General features: G+C 36.0%; 4 protein-coding genes across 9 annotated transcripts in view; 1 reads left to right on the top strand and 3 right to left on the bottom strand.

Moving 5' to 3' along the window:
• The window catches only part of dnc (phosphodiesterase dunce), a 331,146-nt gene extending 328,665 nt beyond the window's left edge, over positions 1 to 2,481 (bottom strand). For 2 of the 4 annotated variants that reach the window (XM_067358185.1, XM_067358186.1), the window contains exons 1-2: positions 2,429 to 2,481; positions 956 to 1,873 (exon numbers count right to left, since the gene is read on the bottom strand). In XM_067358185.1, coding sequence (XP_067214286.1) covers positions 956 to 1,030 — 75 coding nt within the window. In that variant the 5' untranslated portion in view covers positions 1,031 to 1,873; positions 2,429 to 2,481. Of the gene's footprint in view, positions 1 to 81; positions 274 to 955; positions 1,874 to 2,428 lie in introns of those variants that run through there. The other 2 variants (XM_067358188.1, XM_067358187.1) reach the window with 2 other exon arrangements.
• Positions 2,482 to 3,340: 859 nt separating this feature from the next.
• Rcd-1 (Required for cell differentiation 1) lies at positions 3,341 to 7,120 on the top strand. The gene is made up of 3 exons (XM_012378588.2): positions 3,341 to 4,016; positions 4,153 to 4,547; positions 4,634 to 7,120. The coding sequence occupies exons 1-3, from the start codon at positions 3,690 to 3,692 to the stop codon at positions 4,833 to 4,835; spliced, it is 924 nt and encodes a 307-aa protein (XP_012234011.1). The 5' UTR covers positions 3,341 to 3,689; the 3' UTR covers positions 4,836 to 7,120.
• On the bottom strand, positions 5,317 to 11,102 carry LOC105678881 (sodium-coupled monocarboxylate transporter 1-like). 3 transcript variants are annotated; one of them, XM_067358223.1, is made up of 14 exons: positions 10,943 to 11,102; positions 10,301 to 10,528; positions 9,386 to 9,545; positions 9,248 to 9,313; positions 8,889 to 9,008; positions 8,513 to 8,667; positions 8,210 to 8,350; positions 8,031 to 8,139; positions 7,738 to 7,847; positions 7,350 to 7,533; positions 7,150 to 7,236; positions 6,368 to 6,549; positions 6,099 to 6,285; positions 5,317 to 6,019 (listed from the first exon to the last, which is right to left on the bottom strand). In XM_067358223.1, exons 2-14 carry the CDS (start codon positions 10,489 to 10,491, stop codon positions 5,945 to 5,947), a joined length of 1,767 nt encoding a protein of 588 aa, XP_067214324.1. In that variant the 5' UTR covers positions 10,492 to 10,528; positions 10,943 to 11,102; the 3' UTR covers positions 5,317 to 5,944. The 3 variants fall into 3 exon arrangements, with proteins under 3 accessions (XP_067214324.1, XP_012234008.1, XP_012234010.1); XM_012378585.2 differs by having other exon boundaries at positions 10,301 to 10,821; positions 10,913 to 11,101; XM_012378587.2 differs by having other exon boundaries at positions 10,301 to 10,821; positions 10,943 to 11,101.
• Positions 11,103 to 11,597: 495 nt separating this feature from the next.
• On the bottom strand, positions 11,598 to 25,870 carry LOC105678886 (uncharacterized). The gene is made up of 5 exons (XM_012378592.2): positions 25,259 to 25,870; positions 19,620 to 20,089; positions 16,781 to 16,825; positions 15,795 to 15,949; positions 11,598 to 15,544 (listed from the first exon to the last, which is right to left on the bottom strand). The coding sequence occupies exons 2-5, from the start codon at positions 19,861 to 19,863 to the stop codon at positions 15,293 to 15,295; spliced, it is 696 nt and encodes a 231-aa protein (XP_012234015.1). The 5' UTR covers positions 19,864 to 20,089; positions 25,259 to 25,870; the 3' UTR covers positions 11,598 to 15,292.
• Positions 25,871 to 26,212: the final 342 nt, after the last annotated feature.

The raw sequence follows: 26,212 nt of genomic DNA, 5'->3' as shown, positions 1-26,212 counted from the left end.
ACTGAAATAGAAAAAAAGAAAGCAAGGAAAAAGATTACCGTTTCTAGGAAGAATTTCCATTTACTTTTAACGTACGCCTACCTTTTTGAGCATCACCAATCCGCTCAGCAAAACAATCCGAAAAACAATCAAACAGTTGAAATTGAATGTTCGATTGATAGTCCTCTCAGTTCAGCTCTATTCTCAGCACTTTCACATCTGCTTCAAAGTTATCAATACATATAGACACAACCCGTCGAGTTTAACTCGGAACCATAAGTCTATTCGAGATAACTGAAAATAGGAAACAGAAAAAATAATACCTCAAAGTACAATTACACGCAACAATACAAAACAAAATATTGATATTCAATAACACACATGTAATCTATTTCTACACAACAATTATAAAAATGACATTCATTTTAGCAGCTCAATATTAAAAAATAGCAGTTCCTACAGACATGAAAACAATAATATAACAATACAATAATATAATCACACAACATAATCTCTCTCTTGCAACAAATAATATATGGAATCATAATCATGTTTGAGAGAAAATTTAATAGCAAAAAAATGTACTGTATATTTTATATAATAATTATATACTTTTAGCTCACCAGCATATTTGCATATATAATAAATAGTTGAAACAATATATAAAATAGTATGAAAGAAAACGGGAAAACTATAGTTTTATTAAATAAATTATATAATATAGCGTAGATTATATATTATTTTTATATAATTTTTATATATTATTGTTTTATTTTGTATATATACACATACTTATATAAGTTTGTTTTTGAGGAGATTGTAAAAAGAATAACACTTCAAATACAGCACTTCAAAGCTGCAAAATCATTATAATGTGCAAGTCAACTTTGCAACTCTTTGCATCTTCCGATGTTATTTTCTTTTCTTGTTACGTAACTGATTTGACATTAACAAGTTCAAAAGACAGTGAATTTACCTGCGGCATCGGATACGTTGCGCTACCGACAAGAAGATCCCATGCCCACGCAAAGATCCGTGCGCAAATGTGCATTGACGTCACCGCCACTTTATAAAGCCTGTTGCCGGTACCAGCAGCGCCCGTAACACTCCCGAATGTGGCCGTTCCCGCGAACACGGCGAATTCGCGGAAACACGCGACGATTCGATTGATTCCTATCACTACGAAACTAACACGCGCGATCACATCTTCGCAAACTATTGCACTTCACTCCCGATTCACACGCACGATCTAACCGACGCGAAATCACTTGTCTCGATTACAATAACTCAAGTCATGTCCGTTACGGTAGGTCAGTGTGACAAACATTGAAGCTTGCACGCGTCGCACTCTGACAATCGACTCGTTATTTATTGCGCCAACTTCAGAATCCGAACACTCCAAAAACCAGAAAGATGCAATGATTTTTACGATTACGATCAATTTCGCGAATTATTTCTACCAGCTCAACACTTCTTTATCATGAAAATATAGAAAATCTTTCTCCTTCGCCAAAATAAATCGCCAAAAAAAAACTTGAATTAATTTAAAACATGGCGTTTGTACAAGCGGCGGCGGATTGCTTCGACGCGATGCAAAAGTATGACTCCCGTTAAAATTTCGAAAACAAAAGAAAAAGAAAACCGATTCTAGCAATGCAGCCGCGCACAGCGATAGTCATATATTTGTCATACATACCCCGACGCAGCTGTGCAAGGAAATCATGCGAACGACAGCGATGATAGCAACAGCTTCTCCGAACACGACGGCGTCTTGTCTGAACTACGGCGCGTACAAACTACTTGTTGATCAGCGCCCCCGGCCCCCGACGGCAATTGCTGCACGCGCGTTCCACTTCATCGTTAACTTGGTGGCAATATCGCGGCACATAGATCACTGAAAATGAACAAGAATTAGCCATTATGGCTTCCCAGAATTTATGTTACAAGGCACAAAGGTGATCTGTCTCCTTGTGACAAAGACACGCCATAATTAATGACTATGATATAAAAGATTGAACGCATGAAAATTGTATGATAAAATTAGCGAACAAACAATGCGTGCAACAATCAAATGCTGAAAAACAGCTATGAGCATTATTGGAGTAATAAAAATTATATAGCAAAAATTACAAAGTACAAAATAACAAAGTACGAAAATCGTACGAATGTTAGGAATGCTTCGAGTCGAATTTTTGAAGCAAAGTAATAATAATTACAGATAAAAGAACACGGATTAAGTACATCGATATATTTTCATTTCCCGCGTAAAAAGAATTTCGCTACCATTGAAAAACTATATGAACGAGTCATACAAAAAATCGACATTGTGAAATCCGGCATTGACGAAGCAAAATAATTTTTTAGAAATTACCACCGATTAGTACTCGTCGCCACGAGGATTCACGATGTGAAATTTATGAGAAATGCGATTTTCATAATAAAATCTTACCCTATTCGATGTTAATTCGCACGGATTCTAACGCGACACGCTCCGACGAAAGACCGAACGATACTGAAGTGAGGAATAGCACGCGTGCCACCTAGACGCGCCGGAGACGCGTCATGATGACTGCGTAAATCATGTCACTCTAGCGTTGCATAAACATTAACATATCATTACACAATATGCAATTTGTTAAAATTAGACAGACAAAAATATTCTATTTCATTATACATAAATATAGGCATTATATGTCTATGTTCATTGCAAAGAAATGATTGTGTTGCTATTAGCAAGGAAACGTACTTATTATAATCGTCAGAAGTATATATATTAGACAAAATACTTCTTTATATTTGCCTATCTTGTTATGGTTTTATTAACAAAAGTATATTTTATATTTTAAACACCAGAATTAAAGAGCATTTTATGCTGCTGCAATACAAGCTCGAAATTGGCTCGCCAATGACTCGTTCTTCTGAGCTTTCAATACACAACTATATTTATTGTTTACAATAAAAAAAATCATTTTCATTGCGGATTTAATAAAATAGTTAAAAAAACAATAGAAATTAATAAACGTACATTACCTGCATCTTACCGGCTATATATTTGATCATTCTGTAAATCATGGCACACAAACTTTTAGATGATGCACTCTGTATTATTTAAAGTACTACATCCGATAGCCAATGGACGCATTCAACAGAACAAACCGCTTAATAGTAATCAAACGTGATTGGCTCTTACTTTTAAAACCGACAAATCAACGTCGAGATTCAGCGAAAAATCTAATAACGTTGCCCAACTGTTGAGCTGCTGAATGCGACCAATGAAAAGATTCATTTTTTCAAGTCAAGAATGCATTTAATAAAAAGTCCCTAGAAGTAGACACTGAAATTTATATAACGAATGCCAGTCTAGATATTTGTGTATCATGGCTCAGTGACGCCTCCTATATTTGGAATATTGAGGAATGTGTATGAAATTGTTGCCGACTCTGTTTTTATCACGGCGAATTATTACGAATTTTAATTGGCGTGGTAAGCACTGTAATGAATTGTTGATTGATTAATAATATAAACGACATAGAAAAGACAGACATATGTGCAGTGACTGAACTTAAAGTACGTACAAATATAATTGTACAGCACGTACAAAGAGAGGTTAGATTTGAAGTTTACTTCACGCTGCCAACGAACGAGGCAAACAGGCTTATATTATTGTATCGTGATATAATCAACGCTAAGATCAAGCATTGAAGAGTACGATGAGTTCTCAGCAAAGTCCAGCTGCTCTACAAACCAGCGTTGACCGTGAGAAAGTCTATACATGGATTATTGAGCTATCAAATCCGGAAACAAGGGAGAACGCTCTGTTGGAGCTGAGCAAGAAGCGCGAAGTGGTACCCGACTTGGCACCGATGCTATGGCATTCATTTGGTACTACAGCTTCTTTACTGCAGGAAATCATTAACATCTATCCAGCAATCAACCCAGCAACCCTTACAGCTTATCAGAGCAATCGTGTATGCAATGCTCTAGCGCTATTGCAATGCGTAGCCAGCCATCCAGAAACAAGATCTGCATTCCTGCAGGTAAGATGGCGCTGTGACTTAAAGATCTCATGAGAAATATTAAACATGTGAAAATTAAGAATGTACATAGTGATATTTAGCTGGCTATCTGTTTTTATGACTAAGATCTATCTATGCTACATGTATGTGGTTTCAGGCTCATGTACCATTATTCCTATATCCATTTTTGCATACTGTAAGCAAGACAAGGCCGTTTGAATATCTCAGATTAACAAGTCTTGGAGTAATTGGTGCACTGGTCAAAACTGATGAACAGGAAGTGATCACTTTCTTGCTTACTACAGAGATTATTCCACTCTGTTTGCGAATCATGGAAAGTGGATCTGAATTAAGTAAAACTGTAGCAACTTTTATACTGCAGAAGATTCTATTGGATGACAGTGGTTTATCTTACATCTGTCAAACTTACGACAGATTTAGTCATGTTGCTATGATCTTAGGAAAAATGGTTTTGTCTCTAGCAAAAGATCCTTCTGCGAGATTACTTAAACACGTTGTAAGGTGTTACTTAAGACTCTCTGACAACCCAAGGTATGTATCGGAACAAAATGCGATCATACAATCTTATGCATTTTATAACATAATAAATTAATTTAAACATCTAATTACTTTTGCAGAGCGTTGTTAGCTTTAAGACAATGCTTACCGGATCAATTAAGAGATAATACATTTGCAAACTGTTTACAAGAGGACGCCTCAACTAAGCATTGGTTGACTTTACTTATCAAAAACCTAGAAACTGGTCCACAACAAGGTCCGCCAACTCAGCCAGGTCAACAAGATCCACGAACAATTGGTATGTCACCACTCACTTCTTGAATTGTCTATTCTGACGACAATGCACAAGAGAACCTGAGAGAATCTGAGACACTTCTTTCTGTAAGTTGTTTTGAATCTTTTATGAAACGGTGCATGGTAATCAACGGCCACGTAATTTACATATTATTATAACGTGCATTTCCGAATTGTGCTGTGAAAACTAGTAATAAGTGTATAATATTGGCAATACAAGTACAGGAAGTTCAGGAGCACCTATTTAGGAAGATTTTCCCAATTTCAAATCAATTCGGAGAAAATCTTTCTGAGAAAACGCTCCTGAACATTCTGTATATGACTAGTCGGTTGTATAGATCCCTGCGATGAATCTACCAATCATAACCGGTTTGATTCCAATAATTAGTTTTCTCTTGAGGTTTTCTGTGAGCTGAGGCAGTACATGTAGTATAGGAACTTTAATAAGGGATGTGTGACATGTATATATTATAATATATAAGGATATATGATAAGATTTATGGTGTGATTATTTTGTCTGAGAGATAAGTCAAATTTATTAAGATATATTAATTATCATAAATTCGCCGGATATTTTGGTAGATTTTATGACATAGATGCATTATCTGAAAATTTATACCATGAATCAGTATTCATTTATGTGTATGAAAATCATATTCCGAGGAACGTGTGTATAGACATTCAAATATCACAATTAATATTGGATTAAATTGTTCACTCCGTATATTACTGCCGGCTTAATTAAATTTAATTAAATTTAATTAAATAGATAATGTACAGTCCAGTGTACGAAATTGTCGAAAATTCTCTATCACTGCCTAGATTTACATAATAAATTTATGTAGATTTAAATTGTGGACTTGTAAAGAGATGTAAAAAGAGTTGTAAAGAGTGTAACGAATTAGTCCCATCTTATATCGTTGTGATTGATCGATGACAGTGCACTATGACGATTACACATGATTACGATATAATACAACAACGTCATTTATATCGTCAAGCGATTACGAGTCGTAGATTGTAATATAATTTTATAAGATGTCAGGACTAGTCGAATCAAATGTAATGTACACGAATGTAAATTTTACTCGGACGAAAGTGCGCAGCTGAACTAATTGAAAGAAAAAAGACGAGAGCTAAGATTTTGAAAAAGTTTGTGTCATCGTATCCTTCTTCATCTCATTCGTCATTTTCACGAGTTCAGCTTCATTCTGTAAAAAAAAAAAAAAAAAAAGGATCACATTAGCAAGATAAGATTTTTCCTGATCGAGGATTACGGAATATACGCACCGCTTTCTGAGGATCCCCCGGTCGTAAAAGACCGTGTATAACGGGAGTAAATAGTCTCTTGTCCGCGCGGCTGTACTTAGATGGGCCCGTGAACCACGACACTAACAAGCCGACCAGAATCGTAGTTAGGAAACCCACCCACGTATACCAGAGATACGACAATTTGTACAGGAAGAAAGGTTGCTCTCTGAAAAAATAAGGACAATTTAATTACAACGAACATAAAATTATTACGCAGTTTCTTGTATGCGAGAGGAATTTGAATGTACCTGACAGCAGTCTCGACGATCATTGTGAAATTCCCGACGGTGCTTCTCAATGACTCGGAGCAGTTCTCCACCGACACCGGTTTCACCGGGAAGTAGATCGATCCATTGGAGATCGCCGCCTGTGTGCCGAACGAGATCCAAGCGACCAAATTCAGACTAAGCAGCCCGCCGACAAGCGCTCCCTGTTCGGGTAAGAGGCTAGAGACAAGAAGTTCGCTCGGCGAACACAGGATTTCTCAGAACCAACTTAAATTTAATGACAGCTTCCGCGGATCGATTATATAATCTGGAGCTGCATTGAGATCACGACGTTCATGACATTTACTGACTATGCGTCATCGACAATGTTTCGTCACTAAATATTTATGTTTAATTAAATATAAATATTGTTGATTGTATCTCTATTATACATCCAATTAGGCAAAGGATTATTTTCCAAAGAAATAAGAAAATTTTATTTTACAGAAATTTTGCTCTAAAATTGTAATAAATAACATTTTCTGCGCTACACAAAAGTCGGTGAATGCTTAACATCTTCGTCAGTGATTTCAAAATCCCGAAGAAATGATCTGTTACCGGAGATTTTGAGATATCCTGATATTAGAGTAAGACTTAAACTCAAATTCTGTGTGTAAATAACAATATCTTTGAAACAAACTATTGGAAATACAGGTAGATAAGATCTAGATATAAGCGGTAGGAAGTTAAATCTATGTTTGTCGTTAAAATAAACTTGAAAGCGTTTACTATGTACTTGACTGATTTCTTTACGACTATCTTACCATGGAATTTGCCATTGGAAACAACATACCCAACGTAAACACCCCAAGTAAAGGTCCAGCCGTTATTCCCGACAAGCTTTTACCAGCCTGAAAAAAAGATCAATAGCTCTCTATAATCAAGAATGAATCGGGAAACTAATTTATGAATTTTTAAATGATCTGAAAACACAAACATTCGACATGATACGCGGACGTTTTACCTGAATCAAACCGGATAGTTTTTCCACCATGAAGACGAGGCCCACGCAAATGGCTCCTATTATTACAACCGTGGCTTTCATTATGCGACTCGCGCCGACGTTGGAGATCGGCTTACGGAGACACGGCTTGATCATGTCTTCGTAGATCACGCCCGACATGGAATTCAATCCGGTTGACATTGTACTAGAGGTCAACAGGTGAACGTATTATGTAATCACAAAGACGGAGAATAATCGGATGTATAGAGCATCAACGAGAGTGAGACTCTCTCACTTTCGCTAATCAATCTTTTCTTTACTTGTAGACGTCAGTAAATACTATAATTTAAAATTGACGCGAAATCCGCAAAAAATACAGTCGGAAAAATATCCGTATATTTCACAGTACCTTAATGCCGCACTGAATACACCGGAAACGAATAGTCCTGGCAAGCCCGGTATCGCGTCTGACAACTCCATCACGAAGTATGGTAATAGTTGATCGGGCTTTTGTATTTGCTGAAACACAATCTTTTAATTAATCTTCGCCGAAAAATTTTATCTAATCTACGTAAGATTGCCATGGAATTAATGAAGAATTGATCATAATATTGTCATGGATTTTGTTTAGATTAATTAAGATTAGAGACTTTAAGACATTTCGAAAATTTACTTTCCTGCGAATCGCCGAAATCTCTTTACCTTTGTCGTGACCGGATCACAGTCATAAAAGGCCGCGTAGATGACGATTCCCGTGTAGCAGCATAATGAGACAATGCTGACTATGCCTACGGCCATTATCATAATCGCCCTAGATACAAAAGGGGGATTAAATGAGCAAGACGCGCCGCCGTGCATCATAAAGCATTTCTCAGACTTACACATTGGACTTCCGCAAGTTCGGCATCGCCAGGCACCTTTGCACCATCGCTTGATTCACCGAACACGTGGCTAACCAATTTAAATAGTTGCCGACCACCACGGACCAGAAAGTATGCCTCACCGTAGGATCCGGATCCATACTGATTAAAACAGGAAGAGAACGAGTAACAACGTCTATTGTGCAGTACTTACATGCGATAAGGGATTGATAAAATTATAACTGAGCGTTAGTGCAGCACTATAGGAAAATTAATAACAAATTGATTATAATAACAACGATAGAGAGGAGAATCCGTTCGTACTTGAAAAACTCAATTCTTCCGGTATCGAAATTCCTTTTCCATACTTCCGTCACCCCGCCGACCCTACTTGTGCCGAGTGCCGCTACGGCGATGACGGCACCGAACATTAACACCGTTTGAATGGTGTCTGTCCAGACGACCGCTTTCAAGCCACCCTAAAATGAAAGATTATAAAATGACCGATCATACTAAATTTTACGATATTGAATAATGCTATTATTTTGCTTTGAAACGCTTATTTTACACTTAGCATTAATAATAGAGTCGTCTGATTATATAATTTCTTATAAAAATCTAATTTGACGGCCACTAACATTTAAAAGTGCAAAAAATTTATCTCTTCGTGGCGATGCTCGAATTTAGGCGATGTTCTTACCAGCGTCGTGTAGAAGATACACACGGCGCAGACCAGCAAGGCGATCGTGTAGAGGTCCATTCCAGTCGCCTGATTGAAGGCTAGCGCCGGCACGTATATCACCAGCGGTATGTAAAGCAGCTGCAAGCGCAAGATTGCTCGACGTGACGAACAGCTCGCGAGATTGACACGTACCAAGTTCAACGCTTCGATAAATTCTTAGTATTTCTAGCAATTCTAGCAACGTTGAGAAGAGCGAATTTAACAAGGATCTTTCTACTCAAAACAACGGAGAATAAATTCAAAGAACACGGATTTGCGAAATTTCCGAATTAAAGATTTCTGAATTCATTTATTTATTTAACAAAGATAGATCTCACCATCTTGATGATGAAGATAACTGATCCCATGAGCCTGACCACTCGATTAAACCTCAACTCCAAATACTGCAAAAATATCGATATTAATAGCATTAGTTTATCGTTACATAATTCATTATCATATGGATTCGATCATACCTCATAAGATGACGTAATTTGAAGCCCGTAAAAAACTGGCAGATACACGATCGCCATCGTCAGAGACACGAAAGAATCCGCGATCACGATGCACCATAATTGCGTACCGTAAACATACATTTCGGCCGGCAGTCCCAACATTGCTATGCCCGACACGTAGCTGCAATTTCAAGACGCCGTTCTTAAAACAACTCGTAACATTGCAATATTCATACAAGGTGAATTTAAACGACGCCATAATTTTTCAACTAATATCAAATGCACGAATTATGGAATTTTACGCTGTCGATTGAATGTCAAGTTGTCAATTTGCAAAGCGATGAACATTTAGAAGCGATTGATGACTTCTTCTAAAAATCAGATTTTACTAGTACATATATGTCATTGCACAAACATAGTTAATATTTCTTCTAAATAAATTTATAAATTTTTACAATATATATCAGTCAAAAAAAAAATAAATAAAGATTCATTAGAAATGCAATTTCACCGGGTTCACCAACGCAACCTGTGCTTAACTCAGAAGCAGACTCATAACAGTTACTGTCAATAAAGCGTTAACAGCGAATGACTAAGATAGATGACTTAGAATAAATTTTCTTATTCGGACACGTGGATCAGTGACTATTAATAATTTTACAACTTTAACTAGACAGCCTTGACAACCAATTGAAACAAACGTCACCTCACGGAAATTGGAAGTGCCCTATATACTTCCGGTTAATAGAACAGTTCCTCTACAGACGTTCTATATTTTCCCAGTGAGTCAGTTATAAATTAATTAATCCGATTACTTTTATGTATCATATATTTCAAGAAAACGTAAAAATTTATTACAAAATCTTAGAAAGCATATATTTGTTTCTCGACATTACGACGTCAAGCTGAGAGACCTGGTAAAATTTAATTTCTTACCTTGCTATCAGTGACATGCTTATTGGAAATATAGACATCTTTTGACCGCCTACGAGGTACTCTCCCACAGCGTCTGCCTTCTTTCTAGACGCATAATACTGATAGACGCCTACGAGGGCAGAAACGCCCAGCATTCCAATGAACACGATCAAATCGACCAAGTCGAACGATCGTCTCTCCGTTGAATCCATTGCCTCTCAAGTTTGTTTTATCAGATAGAAAACCAATCTAAATCAGATGTTCACAATTTTATACTTTGGCACCACCGCGGACATTATATCATTCGATTCAGGTGTTTGATATTCAATATTTATAGCAGACTTATAAAAATCCGCGTCACAATTATCTTTCGTAGCGCGTAAAATCTCCAGCATCCCATAAAAGTGTGGCGATCGTTAAAACTACATTTAGCGAATTTTAAAGATGATAAACTTATGAAGACGCATAAAACTTTGCGTAAAATCGGTCCACGAACGGTATTGCACTTGTAAAAATTTCCTTGTTTTCACATCGCTCAGGTTCTAAAATTAAAAAATTACGTGTCACTAACACAGATAAATTCGTCAAATTTTTTCAAAAAATAGAATAGCAGAAAATCGGATAAATAATTACGGTGAAAATAATTGAATTCGATATTATTACGAAATTAACACGCGTCGCTCCGACTCGTTTGATCTCGCGCCGAACCGAGATTTCGAGATTGCGCGATGATATGCAGCAACGAGATTATGAATGTGCCGCTTCTTCTTCTGCGCGCTCTGCAAAACGTCTGTGACGGTGAAAGAGCGACGCGTTAAACGCGACTCCACGGGCCACGATTGAATAATTGCGGATTCTCCTCCGCCGCTGCTCCACATCGCCCTCGGCCACCGCCTTTCGTGATTGTACTTTATGCGAGTACATGAAATTGTCGATAGATTTTGCGTAGATTGCTTTTGTTTCGATTGTGCCCGCATTAATCTTTTCCTTCATTAATTTTGGTTGCAAGTAGAAAGAAATCTGATTTATCATACACTTAAATACAAGAATAAGTTCATGACTTTTATAATAATTTATGACTTCTATTATGGTGCATTCACTGACTTAAATATTATTTCTTTTTTTCACAACATTTATAAATTGCAAGAAAATTAATGTCACAGTAATGTTCAAAACCGATGAATTTTTTCTACATCAAAATTAAATTGATTCAAAAGTAAATAGCATACGTTAAGAAAGACTATTTTTTGTCTAAAAAAGACCGAAGTACATAATAAAAAGAAGATTGAAGTTGAAAGAAATTTCACTCTATCATCAATAAATTGTTATATATATTTTTATTTACAAGAAACGAAGTTGCTGCTTGACAAAAACATTTTCTTATATTTCTTATATTTATACCTAAGTTCAAAAAATCTTTGAATAAAATAACGCCAAACGTTCAAGATTGATGCAAAAGTCGCAGCGTTTTTTAAATGAATGTAATCAAAACAGACGCGAATTAGTTTCTATATTTTCCGAGCGGCATGATAACAATGATAAAATACTGTCGCTCGAATCATAAAATATTGATCTTCAGAATATAAATATATCTCGGTAACTAACATATATTTCGGAAAAATGTACAATGGAATGTATATTACGCGACTTTCCTTAACAATTAATACTCATGACAAGTAAAATTCTTCACGCACAAACATCAGTAAAATCCTTAGCATACAAATATCATAGCATCTACAAACTTTATAAAATCGTCGTATTAACGCATTTCGATTATCTTAAATATCTTATTTATTATAGTTCTATAATTAAAATCAAGCCAGATTGAAGCTTCTTATTTACATATATCTTGTGATGATATGTAGTGATTAATGAATTAACTAAATGAACATATCTAAACTATTTATCGATACTTATAATAATTTTCATTCATTTTATATATATATATATATATATTTATATTTTACACAAATAAATTTCTATACCACAAATATTTCTATATCGGAAAAATCCGTCGAAAAGGCACGCGCATTTCATATCTTTTAATTATGTCAGATCGTATCTTATCATAAAAAGACATGTCTTAAGTCACGTGGATGTTACAATAATATAATAATAAGTACGATAATATAATCAATGTGAAGCACTGACAGATTCAGATCATATGCCGACACGCATTTTGTCAAGAATAAACAAATTTACATTCTACATCATTAATACAAATTTATTATGTCACGAAAAATTGTTTAAAATTAAAATATCAATAAGCAATATCTTAATTATCAATACTATCCGAAAATAAAAAGTTGAGAAACGATATATTGTCCATTAAATTAACTGATATTACTAATAAATGTTTTTATGATTAAAATAATTTATGAAATATTTAATTCAAGTTAAATATTTAATTTAAGTTAAATATTTAATTTAAGTTAAATATAATTTACTTAAGTACATTAACAGGAAAGTTAAGAAAAGCTTGTTCTCAAAATCTCTTTATAATCGTTTAGTATTCTCCATTTTCGAACTTACAATTAGTTCGCGAGCAATCGTTAAAAGTTTTTTAGATCTTTTCACTTGCATATATCAATGGAAAAACTAAAAGTAAGCTAAAAGTAGACTATCCGCTACATTTGTAGCTCGACTTAAAATTAAGAGCTGCCTTTGGGCAAAGTTAATATCTTCGTTTCTGGAAGACGTTGATCCACCCTCGAAGGAGATCACATAACGAAATGAAAAGTGCACTAATGTATAAAAATTAAAACTAATTCGCTAACCGCTAAGAATGGTGAACTGACGTGTAGATGATTAAATCTAAGACCAGTGATTGCTACGCGGGACGAAAGTAAAACATTTTATTTTCAACTGATATAGTAAATTTTTTGATTACTGAAACAGAGCCGTATTTTTAATTTTGCCTAGAGTTTGAGTTATAAAATTAATCGATGAAAATACAATCTATTTGAAAATTCTGCTCAAAATTAATTACGAGTATTTCAATGTGCATAAATATTATTTGATTTTCTAGAGTTTATATTTCATATCATAAAAATTGTTAACTAAAAGAGAAATTTGTTTAAATCATTATTAATCAGAAAAATAAGTTATGAGTTTGAGCAACTTTTCTGAACATTTGTCCATTAAAATTGAGCATCAATCGAACACTTCCTCCAATCGATAAAAATAGGAGATTCTTCAGGAAGCAAACGATACTTGAGCGCGAGCTTATTTTGAGCAAGTTATATTTTACACGAAACCCAGCAACATTTCTAAAAGGATTGATTAAATTGAAAATTGTTCACATTTCAATATAAATTAAATAAAATTTTTATATTTGTAGTTACTCTGATAAAGTTGATTGACGTTGCCACAGGATTTAGCAACATTAGAATGCTCGATGCCTCGAGCGCTGGCTCGCGATAAAATTATTATCGATTTCCTTTCGTCCTCGCGTGCAACGTCACTGACCTATGCAAAGTGCGTCGTTTTCTACGCGCACATTTGCTCGGAAGGCCTTTCATGGACGGAATGGCTGATAAGGATACGATTCTCAAGATATATTCATTAAGTACTTATTGCTAAAGCATGTACAGACGCGCGCTGTGCATAGTTTATAATAAAAATTTTCGCACTGATCTCGATCGCGTTAACCTTTATTTTAGCGACTGAGCGAATAATCATTAAAATAATCGTAAAACACTGCAGAATGATACAATTTGTAAATATTCTTCGAAGTATTTAACGCTGAACATTATTTAATACTATAATAAAAAAATTTTATTCGTAAATATCCTTATAATTGATGATATCCGAAATGCTATTAACATTGATGCACAGAGCTATCGTTGCCATAAAAAATAAAAAATAAATTTTTAGAGATATTTGAAGAGTCAATAAAATAACGTTCAACCAATGAGAAAGTAATTTTAAAAGCACTTAGTCTGTTTTACAACAAAATGCGTCCTTATGTCGGAGTTAATATTATAGCTGCGGTAAAGCGAGACGTCTCGCCATGATGACAGCAGTTTAAGAGCGAGAGCATTAAGTCGACGGAACTGCACCACGCGCGTCTACATCGCGCGAGTGTGTCGCGTTAATCATTATTTAATTAAGTCACACAGCCGCACGGTTCGCGGAGGCGTGATACGCGTTCACGAATCACTCCAAGCTTATGGTACTATTTTACATCTGTACAAATAACTTATTAGGGCGATATTCATAATCTCGGCGTATAAACGACGCAGATATTCTTCAAAATATTATCATTTTTTATTCACAGCCTAATTAATCTATATTGGACATAACTACGCATTATTCTCAAGTTCTAATAAAAAATGTTACACACATATGTTAACAGCAAATTATTTGATTTATGATTCGTCATTTAATGATGAAGAATCATTGAGAGAGAGAAATAATGTAATTATGATATGAGTAATTATTCTATGCGAGGCTGTGGTCATTCATGGAATAACAATTGACTATAAATATCGCCCTTAGAAACAGTTTAATATCTGTGACAATTGTACGAATTTTATTCGAGAAAGACAAAGTAGAGTGATGTTCTCATTCAATCGCTCATCACTAATTATCAACAAAATACTTCGAAAAAACGTAAGAAATCTTACGAAATATTCCAATATGGATTCACAGAATAGGAAGGAGTAAGCGCGTCACGTTGCATATAAATTACATTTTGCCACATCCTTTATTACGTTTCTGTTTCGAGATAGTTTGAGCCAGAGTTATTCAAGGTTTCAATATGATTCTTTCCTCAAACGTGGCTTTTCAAACACCTTTTCCTCTTTCTTTACAAAAATGATTATCACAAAGTTACTTCAACTGGCTCCGCGGTGGAACTTCACATTGTGCACATTGTACATTTTTAGGACAAATATTTCTTTTCAACAATTTTTTCAACAAAGTCAATCTTGCGTGTGTTGTTATTTTTTCAATATTAAATATTCAAAATCTGTAACCTTAAAACGCGCTCTCGCGTGCTTTCGTCCTCGCCTATGCGATCTCCGGACTCGGCGTCATCGCCGGATTATCGTAGACGTAGTCGAGAGTAGTGTCCTCGCTGGCGTGTCGGCGCGAGAGAGGTGTGCTCGTGGTATTCGGCGAGGTGTTGCTCCCATTACTATTATCCGTGCTCTTGGACTCTGTTTCCACTGTGGCACTAATGCTCGGTATAGTCAACTTGAGACCGTTTTGTTTATTCGCGTTGGCTTCGACGTCGTCTTGCACTTTGTTCTTATTAGCTGCCTGAAACAACAGCGAAATTAAAGTGTCAAAGTACCCGTAACTGCATTACAAACAGCACGTAAAGAGTATTTTAATAAGTTTGTCAGTATAGCCATTCACTGCTTTAAAATCTGAAAAAAGAAAAAAAGAAAAAAGAATGTGCTAAACTTTTTTTTTTTTGTATAAACTTGTCACATTTCAGCACTTCATAGAAAACTTGTCACAAAATAAAAATAAATCTTCTGAAAAGACCCATCGCAGGTCACTTTACCTTTATCAAGTTATTTCTGAATAGGGCTCGCAAGAATTTTTGGATTCTTTCCCACCAGAATAAGGTCCTTCCCAGCAGATATAATATTCCGAGTAGTGAAAAGCAGATCAATACGATCACGACCGTGAAATTAATCTTGAGCTTTGCCACTTCCGCTGTAGAAAAAGAATAGACTTTCAAAATAAAATATCTTAGCTAACAATGAGGATTTGAGTCAGGTAAAGATTACCCGAAAATATTAGTGTTCTATTCTCAACGCATTGTTGAGAACATTTTTGACATTAAAATTATAATAAAAGTTGTCATACCAATTAATACATTTCGGTAAAATATTTATATTATTAGATATATTAAGTAATTCTTACACAACTCTGAATAATTTTATTTAAAACATTCACGAACAAAATGAAAATAATTTTTAAGAAATTCGAGACTAATTAGCAAGATGCAACAATATTAATTGCATAACGTATCGCTTTGTAACGAATCGCTGATTTTAAAAGATACTTGGAAGTATTTTCAATGTTCGTTCTCGTGAAGCTTCGAGAGTGAAAGTTAAATCGCGATGCGATGTGAAGTAATATCGCATCAGAAAGGAAAAGTCATCCTGTATATTGAATCTAGAATATTACAAAACTTACAATCACTCTTCTGTAATCACCGATTATGCAAGACTGATACAAGATGGTATTAAAATACTAAATCTTGTTGCGAGTTATTTAAAAAATTGCTTAAAGAAAAATACTTATAGTCTACTGCAAATTTATTACGAATCTATTGGAAATTTACATTTCCATGATAAAAATAAATATGAAATCAACAACGATAAATGATAATAGCGTTTTTTTGCACTATTAAACGCGGTAATTACGAGCTGAGACGCTCATGTGAGATCTGCGTCGTTGAGATCTCCGGTTCGCGCACGATTTTTCTCAAGCATGCACGACAATTATGCGCATATTTTATTCACACCTAAGCCCACTCACCTCTGAGATCATCATAGCGCTGATCTTGAAGATCCTGAAGATAAACTGAAATCAAAAGAAATGACAAATAATCAATTGATCGTCTCGCACGTATAGCGCACGTTTCGAGCTATCTTTCTCAACATGTGTGCTCGAAAAGTTACGACACTTGCATTAATTGTATGTTTGAAACATACAGTTTGAAATACAATGTTTCATTAAAACTTTGAGTTTACCAGTCATTTACTTAGAAAGCGTTACAGACTCTAGGAACGTCACAAAACTAGAAGATTTCTCCAACCATGACTGTTAACCATTATGTGTCAGTTGCACGGAAGGGAAACTCGACGTTATTGTTCGCATAATGAAAGCCGAATCAATTAGTTTCAGGAAGATGATTCAATTACAGTGTGCGCCACATTAATTAATTGCCTTTTTACAACATCCCTTCAGTAATATGAATATAATATTAATATATTAACTCATCGGTATGGCAATAATTTTTTTTCAGAATAAAAGTGTGAGCATAGAATATTAACAAAAGCACGTAATTATAATTAAAAATATTTACGATCAGATGTACAAACTTTTACAAATTAATTTTATTCTATGTCGGTGAAATGCTCATTTATTTTTGCATTTACCATTCTGTCAAAACACGTGCTTTCTCTTTGCTTATTTTATCTAATTGGGAGCTTAGTTTGAAGAAAATTGCATTTCATAAAATTACAATTTAAAATATCTACGATCAGATATGTGTATATAAATTTTTACTCGTTAATTTTACTCTGTCTGTAAAATATTCATCTATTCTTACATTTAACGTTCTATCAAAACACTAATTGCAAGTCTATTTTGAAGAAAATTGCATCTTATAAAATTAATTCTTACGTGTAATCGATTCGTTTGCCATCACAATCGAACATGCTTCTTTTTAACATTCTCACTATTTCTTCTTACGAGTCAATGATCTACCTGTCAGAAGACTCACGCTATCACCGATACGCCTGCGTAAAACCCAAGAAGTCGGTCGCGATAGCAACACGTGGCGCAAACAATTCCGACCTACGGTTGCTTACATACCTGCGGCACGTGAGTGCGCGTAATCGCGAGCCCTTATCGTGACTGTAAACGCGAGATGACCTCGTTCCAAAGCGAGGAGGGAGGCAAACGTTCAACCCAGACCTGGGACCGCGAGTTTGCGCGGATCGATCCGCGAACGCTTGGTCACGATGATGATAAGATTCGTAAGCAAAAATCACCCGGGGAACAAAGATATTCAATTTCATCGATTAACACCAGCCAATTTTATTGTACTAAATAATAATTAAATAATAGAAGCTTGAAAATATTGAATTTAATTATCAATTTAAGTTGCATTTACTAGAAAATTTTTTAATATAATTTAGATAACACGCACATTTGCTGCGAAATACTAATAGTTTGAATACTAATGCCCATTTCCACCAATATAGATTAACTTTAATCTCGCATTCTTAGAACTAGTTCTTAGAACTAGAAAAAGGCAAAGAGTAAGTTGAACCGAGATTAAAGTTAATTACGTTGGTGGAATCGGATAAAGAAACCTAAAATGATCTTTATCGTTTCAAGATTCTTGACCGAAAATCTGAAAAGAATGTCCCCGATGGTTCCGATTTCATCAGACTTTTTTACTAAAACGAGAGTCAACAAGTTCTCTTCCTTAACATAGAATTTGTACATAAGCCCAAACTGAGTTTACCGACAAAATGTAACCGGACACCGTGACCGAGGACTCTCAATGGAGTACTCGACACCCATGGGGACCTGACGGAACTCCACACGGATAATTTTATACGCTAAATCGCTCCGTCACGCGAAGGGGCCTCTTTTGATGTAGAGAAAGAAAATTTCATTCCTTATGCGTCTCGATGAGGAGCAAAGTCGTTTCTCTCTACCTGTTGGAACATGAAACACACCTTCCCTTCCCCACCGTAAAACCATCGTTGAATTCCAAGCAGAAACGGGACGAAAGAAAAAGGACAACGAGGAAAGAGGGGAACTAAAGAAGCTGAAAGGAAAAGGATGGCGCCGAAGGTGGCAGGGAGGAAGAAAAGAAGCTAGATGACTCATCGGCCGCGTTCGCGTGTGGGAAGTCGGTAGGGACAGTCAGGTGCAAAGTCAACGGACCCGAGAGCCCAGGTTGGTTTGCCCACCAGCTCGCTCGTTCGTTTCATCGCCGCGCTCCAACGATAGCACCGTGCTACTATCCGGTTTTCTGTACGCGCCGAGACTTGACGCATGAAAACGAGAAACCGGAACGATTAGGACAATGCATCATGATAACGTGATTAATCCTACAGGAAACATCGGAAATCACGGATTATAAATTCAAATTTGCGAGATACTAGCCGAAACAAAAATGTTAATGTAATTGACATAATTATGGATTAAATGCGGCGAGTGTAAAATTTGAATATTTTCATATTTGACGATATCGCAAATTTTTATATTTTCATCACAGAAGCTGTTCTTTAAAATATGCTAACAAAGTGGAGCTCTTGAAATTTATAAATTGTTAGATCTTTAGACATGTTTTCGTATTTAAAATATTTCAACTTGGATTTGCGATTTTAATAACGCCACGTGACGGAGCTATCGCGTCTTTTTTGCTCGACAAGGCGATAGCATATGAAAAGCACATAATACGCCTCGTCGTAGAATACAAGAAAGCAAAATATTTTAGCGCTGGTTTACCGCACTTATTTATTTTTGTACTTTCGATTTACACATGACATTGTTGCGCGCTATCCGCGCGCTTGCTATCATTCGCAACGCTCGAACAGCGGATATATTTACACAAAATATATTGATCGCTTACCTTGACACTTCTGCGCGCACTCTTCCGGTTCAGAATTATGACTGTTGACATCGCAAGCAATTGCACAGGATCTGCAATGATTGTCGTAAGTGCTGCAGTACTCCAAGATATTGCAATATTTCTCAGTGCCGCACTTGACACCTTGTGTATTTAAATTAGCCAACGAAACATCAGCCAATATGAAGAGGCCGATGATAGTATTGATCAGCAACGTCATGCTGTTTTTGATCACATTCGAAAACATTTGGTCAAAGCGATGTTGGATCGATGCGCAGTGGGCTTCGTCGACCGGTTCGCCTCTCTCCTTCCGCGTCTCTTTCGTAATCCCTTCTTTTTTTTTGTCTTTCTCTCTCCCTCCTGCGTATCTTGAATCGCAAATTTAGGACACGATCATGACTCGCTCACGATCCGCAATCAACTGCTCGCAGTGAGTCCTTAGCGGCACTCGAAGAGGCTCCATGCTCCTAGCACTAAAAGAATTGCGAAGAAACTTTCGTTATATTTGCATTATGCGATATCCGTTAAAAATGTTTATTTAGATTATATAGTACGACTCAAAAATTATCGATATTTTGACATCTGAATAAAAAATAAAATAAAATCAGCTTCGTAAGCCTTCATGAAACGCCGCATGTGAAGTATTTTTGCCGCTGAGATATTCGCAACGCTAGGACGAAATCATGTGTCACATTAGATGAACGAAAATCAAAATATTTTCGATACGAGAGAACAATCAATCAACCGAATGGTCGTCTCCATCGAAGAGACTCGGATATGTGAATTGATAAACAATGATGACAGCAATCGACCTAACGGATTCGACATAAAAATTCGATAGAAAAATTAAGAAAAACAAACTCGCTATCGGGTGTCCAAATTACAAATTCCACTAAACACACATTCGATTTAGTAATTGCATAAATTTTTGGATATCGTTAAAATTAAAATATTTCTCGAGCATCCACTAAAAGAATGTTTTTTTAATTTGATTTATTTAATATTAATTTATTAATCATGCTCTTTAATTACCAAAAGAAAAATGTACAGAGATAGCTGTCTATCTTTAAGATTCTCTAAAAAGCGTGCAAAAATTCGAGAGCTTGACTATATGTATCTTTATCACAGCATGATTTCACAATTATGATCGAGAATTTGAGCACACGGAGAATTTTTAAGCAGCCAGATGTATTTCGTTTGGCTGGTTAGTCGATAGCGTCGCAATGCCAGAGATGCGCCATGCGTGTACGGTATGTCACGCATCACCTGTATCTCAACACCTGTGTTAACGCACACGTGAGCGTGACTGGATGCATCAAAATGGCCTCTAGCATCGTACAACAGCAGAGATACTTTCGCCTCGGCTTCTACCGACGACCTCGTTTTATTGTCACGTCGCGGACTATGTTTTATAAATTTTTTACGGCTGCTGCTCTTGAGAGCAGCTTTATACTCGTACGTGACGTTCACGTAGGTGGCTGTAATGTTAATAACGTGTACTGTGAATTATAATTATGACAGATTGTGACGAGTATCGGCAATCGCAATAAATAGATGTTATAAAGGCGTTTGAGAAACGCCCCGCTGATTGATGGATAAGTTTAAGTGAATCAGAAAAGATGACAAGACAGATATAAATCACACATACTTCTGTAAGCCGCATGCGGTTTTTGAAATAAAATAACGCGGATAATGAGAGACTAATATTCTCAGGGCCGCGTCGTATCGCGTCTGACTCATTCCTCGTATCAACCGGCGAGGTAAACGCTTACATACTTCATGTCGTTTCCGACGTACCTTCACAAGGCGAAAGAAAATTGTTCCTGATAGCGACACACGCTTTCGGTCGATGACGGAAAGATTGAATTATTTCTGCTGATCGAAATATTTCATTGTAACTTTTTTTCGATGGATTTCTTTAATTCAACAATTCAATAGAGTATAACTCATTTTTTTCAAAAAAATTAATCAGAATCTAATAAGAAATTAAATTTAAAAAATCTAATCTTAATTAAGAATTTAAATTCAACTTGCGTGTAATCGCAAATTAACAGTTGCTTCGACACAGTATGAAAAACGACAATGTTATTATATTTAGCAATGCAACGGTATGTTAAGTTATGATTTCTTTATCAATGTTTTATACACACACACACACACATACACACAATCACACTTATCTTTCTTTTTATTACGCCAGCACCATTACGGCATATCGCGTGCTTTTAAGACACATCCACGATGCTCAGTTGCCGGATATTATGAGTTTTCCGCGAGTCGCAACCTCACTCGCGATCACGCGGATGCATATTGTAAAGAACACTCGTTGCAATTCGCTACGTGCACCAACAAGCGCTCTGTGGTACACCTGGTACCGAATGCACACAATGTGTGTAGGCGTACAATGCTTTAGGGTGTCGCCTGGTGTTGTAACGAATGGAAATTGAATGCGAACGCATGGTATCGCCTATTCGAATAGAAACTCGAAGAGTATTTGCGCGAAATAAAACAGTGGTTTTATGCAAACTGTTTGAAAGCTATGAATAAACTTTGGAAATTGATGTAAGAAAAAAATTAAAGCTATTATTTCATTATTTTTATTTTTTTTATATAAAAGAAATAGAAATAATTACATATGTAATATCACTAATTAATATAGAAGCATTTAACTTCGTTTTTTTAGTGAACGTATTATTTTTCTTTTCAATCAGTATATATGAATCTTTTTGCTTAAAAAATTTATTAGTATAATAGGTTTCAAAATTTAATCTAAAAGTTTATTGTACGACAAAAATAAAATTTTATTATATTTTAAATTTTATTCGAATGAAAGGCGAGTTAGGCCGAGATTCGCCGTTCCGTTCGAGGGTTGAAAAATTGATGAACTTTTGAGCGAAAAAGTTTCTCAACAAATTAATTAAATTTTGCATAAAAAATTAATATTCTAGTAAAAATCATATTACATTTAAAATACTAATTTTTGTTAATTATTTTTTATCAAAGATCTTGCTATTAGTATCCGATAATTTGTCATTAATGAATTCAAATATAATTCCATCATATCCAAAGAATCTCAGTGACGACATTTATTTAATGACTGAGGAAAATTTTATCTCTTTTGTAATATTGTCATCATTTTGCTGCGTAAATTTGCGGATCTACTTTTCATTGAGTAGCAGGATCTCGATCGTAGGAAAGCGTCGCTAACTTTACCGCGTTCGGTGAGCAAACTTGGCACAAAATCAAGCACAACATTTACCAAGGAAAGTCCGAATAGAAGTCAGAGATAGGTGGTGGACGCACGTAAACGGGACGCAGGAATGTTGCCTGACTGGTTCCCCACCGAGGAGGGTTTTACGTGTGGCAAAACGTTACGGTCCCAAGCGTGTCGTCGATATTGTGCTCAAACTGCAGGCCATGATCGACGAAATAAATCATAAATTATAGTCCCCTTAGTTTATCAATATGTTAACTAATGCGATATCGACCGATTGTTCATAACACAATTGAGGAACTGAATGTAGTAACAACGTAAACGATCGACGCTGTTATCGCATAAATTCGATCTCCAAGATCTTTCGAGTTTCTTCTTCGTATGGCAAACTTAAATATTACGAATGTGAAGTGAGTAAAATTCACCTTCTTTTTGCAGAATTTTCAAATTAATTAAATTTTAACGTTAAAACTTCTTTTTTTATTTTAGTAATTAATAAGCTCATTGTTATTGTATCCAGCTTTTCAAATAATAATTGTTGACGCAGAAGAGTTTTTGAAATCTGATTGATTTCAATTTTAATTTTTTAAGAATATTTTTAAACTAGTATTTTTTTAAATTATAAATTATTAAAAATGAACAATTAAATAACGAAGCCTTAAAATTGACTCCGGAAATCAATTGCTTAATTGCAATTTTTAGAGTTAATTGTCTAATCCTTTTTAATTTAATCTTACGATTCGTTATGATTTTCTACACGTGCGATGTAAGAATATCAAATGTATGTAAAATGTTTTTTATAATGCACAAATAGCAGGCCGCGATTATCAGCCAAAGTCCCGACGACCCGGTTATTCTAATTGCAAACTGACTCATATCTCCGCACGTACTCAGTATCTCATTTCTTGTAACATCTCGCACGCTTTGATAACGCCACGCGCAACATGTAGCTTGGCCAGTCACGTAGTTTACGTCAGAATGAATTGTCGCGAGAAGTCGCGTCACACGCGCGATCATCTTCCGTATGACGAAATATCATGAATGCTGTGATAGCGATCGGTCTCGAAGAAACTGCTGTCACGATCCTGCGATTTCCCATTCTCGCGTAACGAACGCGCGGTGAACCAAGACGGACATTGTTCGACGGGCAACCGTGTATAATTAGCTGCTAATTAGCCGCTCATTACGAAGTCGTCTAATCGACTTCGGATATTTTCAAGTGATTTTCTACTTCGGGGTTACGCTTGTAACGGTGTAATGTCGCGCTCCATTGATTTGCCCTTGTCCGAGCGAGCGTGTAAGGCGGTAATGCATATTTAACGAGTTTTGTGAAAGCATCGTCTGATATCGGAAATACCGGAAATATACGTACAATATAAAAGTACATTGTACACATGTAACAGATAATGGACGATATATCTTTGAACCATAACAGAAATCGAGAAATCAATAAATTCTTCAGCTATTTCGAGTTGATTATTTTTTAATAACATTTCGATTACACGTCATTCTTACTTTTTCAATTAAGCGTAAAATGGAATTTTATCAAAAACCTTGAAGATTTAATAAATTTTTTAATTCTATCAAATTAAAATCTTAATATTCTCAAACTTGATAAAATAAAAATTCGAATTTGATCACTTTTATATATTTATACTACTTAAAATTAATTTATTCTAACGGGGATAGAAACTATTTATTTTTAACAGTTATAACAGTTTATACATTTTGGCAAGAAAAAATTAATTTTAAATTAGGCCACAATTTAAAAAAATAAAATTTGTAGTTATTTTTTCTGCTGAATGTCATGCAAATAGATGGTACCAGTGTTTCCGAGTAAAAAAAATCAATATTACATGTTTTCTTTTGTTTCGTGATAGATAAATCACGAAATTATCTCGGTATGCGTCAGGTTCGTCCGTCTTATCTATGCAACTGCGATCGTTAAAGTCTCCGCAGGTCCTCCTTGCAGCATCATCCTATTATTCGCTTGAAATGTAGCTCTGCGTTGCTTAAACTATAAATAGCTGCGCTATTTGCTTTTGTATATTTATGCCGATCGACTCTAATTCGATTCGAGCAGCTTGGTAATTGGATTCTCGCGCATCTAATGACAATGATAAATTCGAGTCGCAACGATGCTCTCTCGGCGATAACGCCGCGAATTACGTATGTGGAAAAATAGAAAGGCGTTTAAAGAAAAGTGAACCATTAGTCGTGCAAATGTCTTTGCAAGATCGCAAATATTGTCTACGATTCAGTCCTACTAATCCAGTTTTAAGAATAAATTACAAACTGCTTTCTCAAATAAATGATGCCAAAGTATCGTTTAGCTAATTTTGCGATGTAACGTCAAGGTGGAGCAAATACTAAATATTTTTATGAAGTCTGATAGTCAACTGGCAAACGCGATAGATCATTCGCTTACCCAGGCCATCCGTGAAGCGCATTTCGCTTCGCGCGTCCGCTAAGCGCGCGCACCCACGCACGATCACGCGCAATGCACTCCGACACCGTCGTCAGATTTCTGCATCGCAGAAGAACGTACACCGACACACATACGCGCACTTCGCGAATGTAAATTCGCACACACTGTAAACCGCGCACTATCGACGGCTTTCCGCGCTTGACTGTCGATCGGCGCCGCACCGGAGTCAGGCAGCAGCGACTTCCCCAGGTTCTCGAGACTCCCACCTCTCTATTCGAGAAGTCGGAGTCGCTTCGTCCCCTCCAGCCTGCGCCGCACCTGTCTCCCTGCCCCCGCGTTCACCTATTCCTCCACCTCGTCCTATGTTCGCTTCGCTTTTTTTCTTACCTGCTATTTACCTGTTGCCAGCTTGCGCGCGCACTCGCCGCGGGGATTCATACCGATGTCGATGGCAGGCCACGTGTCGTGAGCATGAAGGTGGACGCATCCTCGCAGAGAAACAATTGACTTCTATATTTATTTTTAATCGTACAGAAGTCCACTTAAAAAAAAAAAATAAATGCATTAGAGCGTTACCCGAATCGAGAATCCAAACGCAGATCTGCGTCTGCATTAAAAAAAGTTAACGCGAGTTAAAGCGTTTGCGATTAACGATGGCATCGTAGAATAACAATTCGTTAACGATGCGACGATAGAAAATAGAAATAAAGCTGAAAGCGAATAGACGTTAGAATAGTGAAACGTACCGTAGATGTAATGGGATGACGACATACATATTTATTGCATATTAAATGTTCATACAAAGATATAACATATATATATGACTCTCGCGTATTCGCGGCGCTACGGTGCTAACATTATTTATTGCGGATTAATATTGTTGTTTCGGAGGAAACGAGTTTATTATTGCACACAAGAGGATTATTCGGGGGGGACGATTTGTCGGGTGGTAAG

This window comes from Linepithema humile, chromosome 6 (assembly GCF_040581485.1).
Source record: "Linepithema humile isolate Giens D197 chromosome 6, Lhum_UNIL_v1.0, whole genome shotgun sequence".
In the NCBI taxonomy this organism is placed as follows: domain Eukaryota; kingdom Metazoa; phylum Arthropoda; class Insecta; order Hymenoptera; family Formicidae; genus Linepithema; species Linepithema humile.
Note: the sequence above shows the minus strand (reverse complement) of the source record. Positions and strands in the feature narration are given on the sequence as shown.

What these genes read in the sequence shown, in the direction of transcription:
- LOC105678881 (XM_067358223.1), bottom strand. Translation starts at nt 10,491, where the DNA reads ATGGATTCAACGGAGAGACGATCGTTCGACTTGGTCGATTTGATCGTG. An exon ending in AAATTACGTCATCTTATGAG is followed by an intron (nt 9,314 to 9,385) that starts GTATGATCGAAT and finishes ATATTTTTGCAG; the next exon opens with TATTTGGAGTTGAGGTTTAA. An exon ending in GTGATCCGGTCACGACAAAG is followed by an intron (nt 7,848 to 8,030) that starts GTAAAGAGATTT and finishes ATTGTGTTTCAG; the next exon opens with CAAATACAAAAGCCCGATCA.
- LOC105678886 (XM_012378592.2), bottom strand. Translation starts at nt 19,863, where the DNA reads ATGTTTTCGAATGTGATCAAAAACAGCATGACGTTGCTGATCAATACT. An exon ending in GTGCGCGCAGAAGTGTCAAG is followed by an intron (nt 16,826 to 19,619) that starts GTAAGCGATCAA and finishes TTTTGATTTCAG; the next exon opens with TTTATCTTCAGGATCTTCAA. An exon ending in TCAGAAATAACTTGATAAAG is followed by an intron (nt 15,545 to 15,794) that starts GTAAAGTGACCT and finishes CTGTTGTTTCAG; the next exon opens with GCAGCTAATAAGAACAAAGT.
- Rcd-1 (XM_012378588.2), top strand. Translation starts at nt 3,690, where the DNA reads ATGAGTTCTCAGCAAAGTCCAGCTGCTCTACAAACCAGCGTTGACCGT. An exon ending in CAAGATCTGCATTCCTGCAG is followed by an intron (nt 4,017 to 4,152) that starts GTAAGATGGCGC and finishes ATGTGGTTTCAG; the next exon opens with GCTCATGTACCATTATTCCT. An exon ending in AGACTCTCTGACAACCCAAG is followed by an intron (nt 4,548 to 4,633) that starts GTATGTATCGGA and finishes TTACTTTTGCAG; the next exon opens with AGCGTTGTTAGCTTTAAGAC.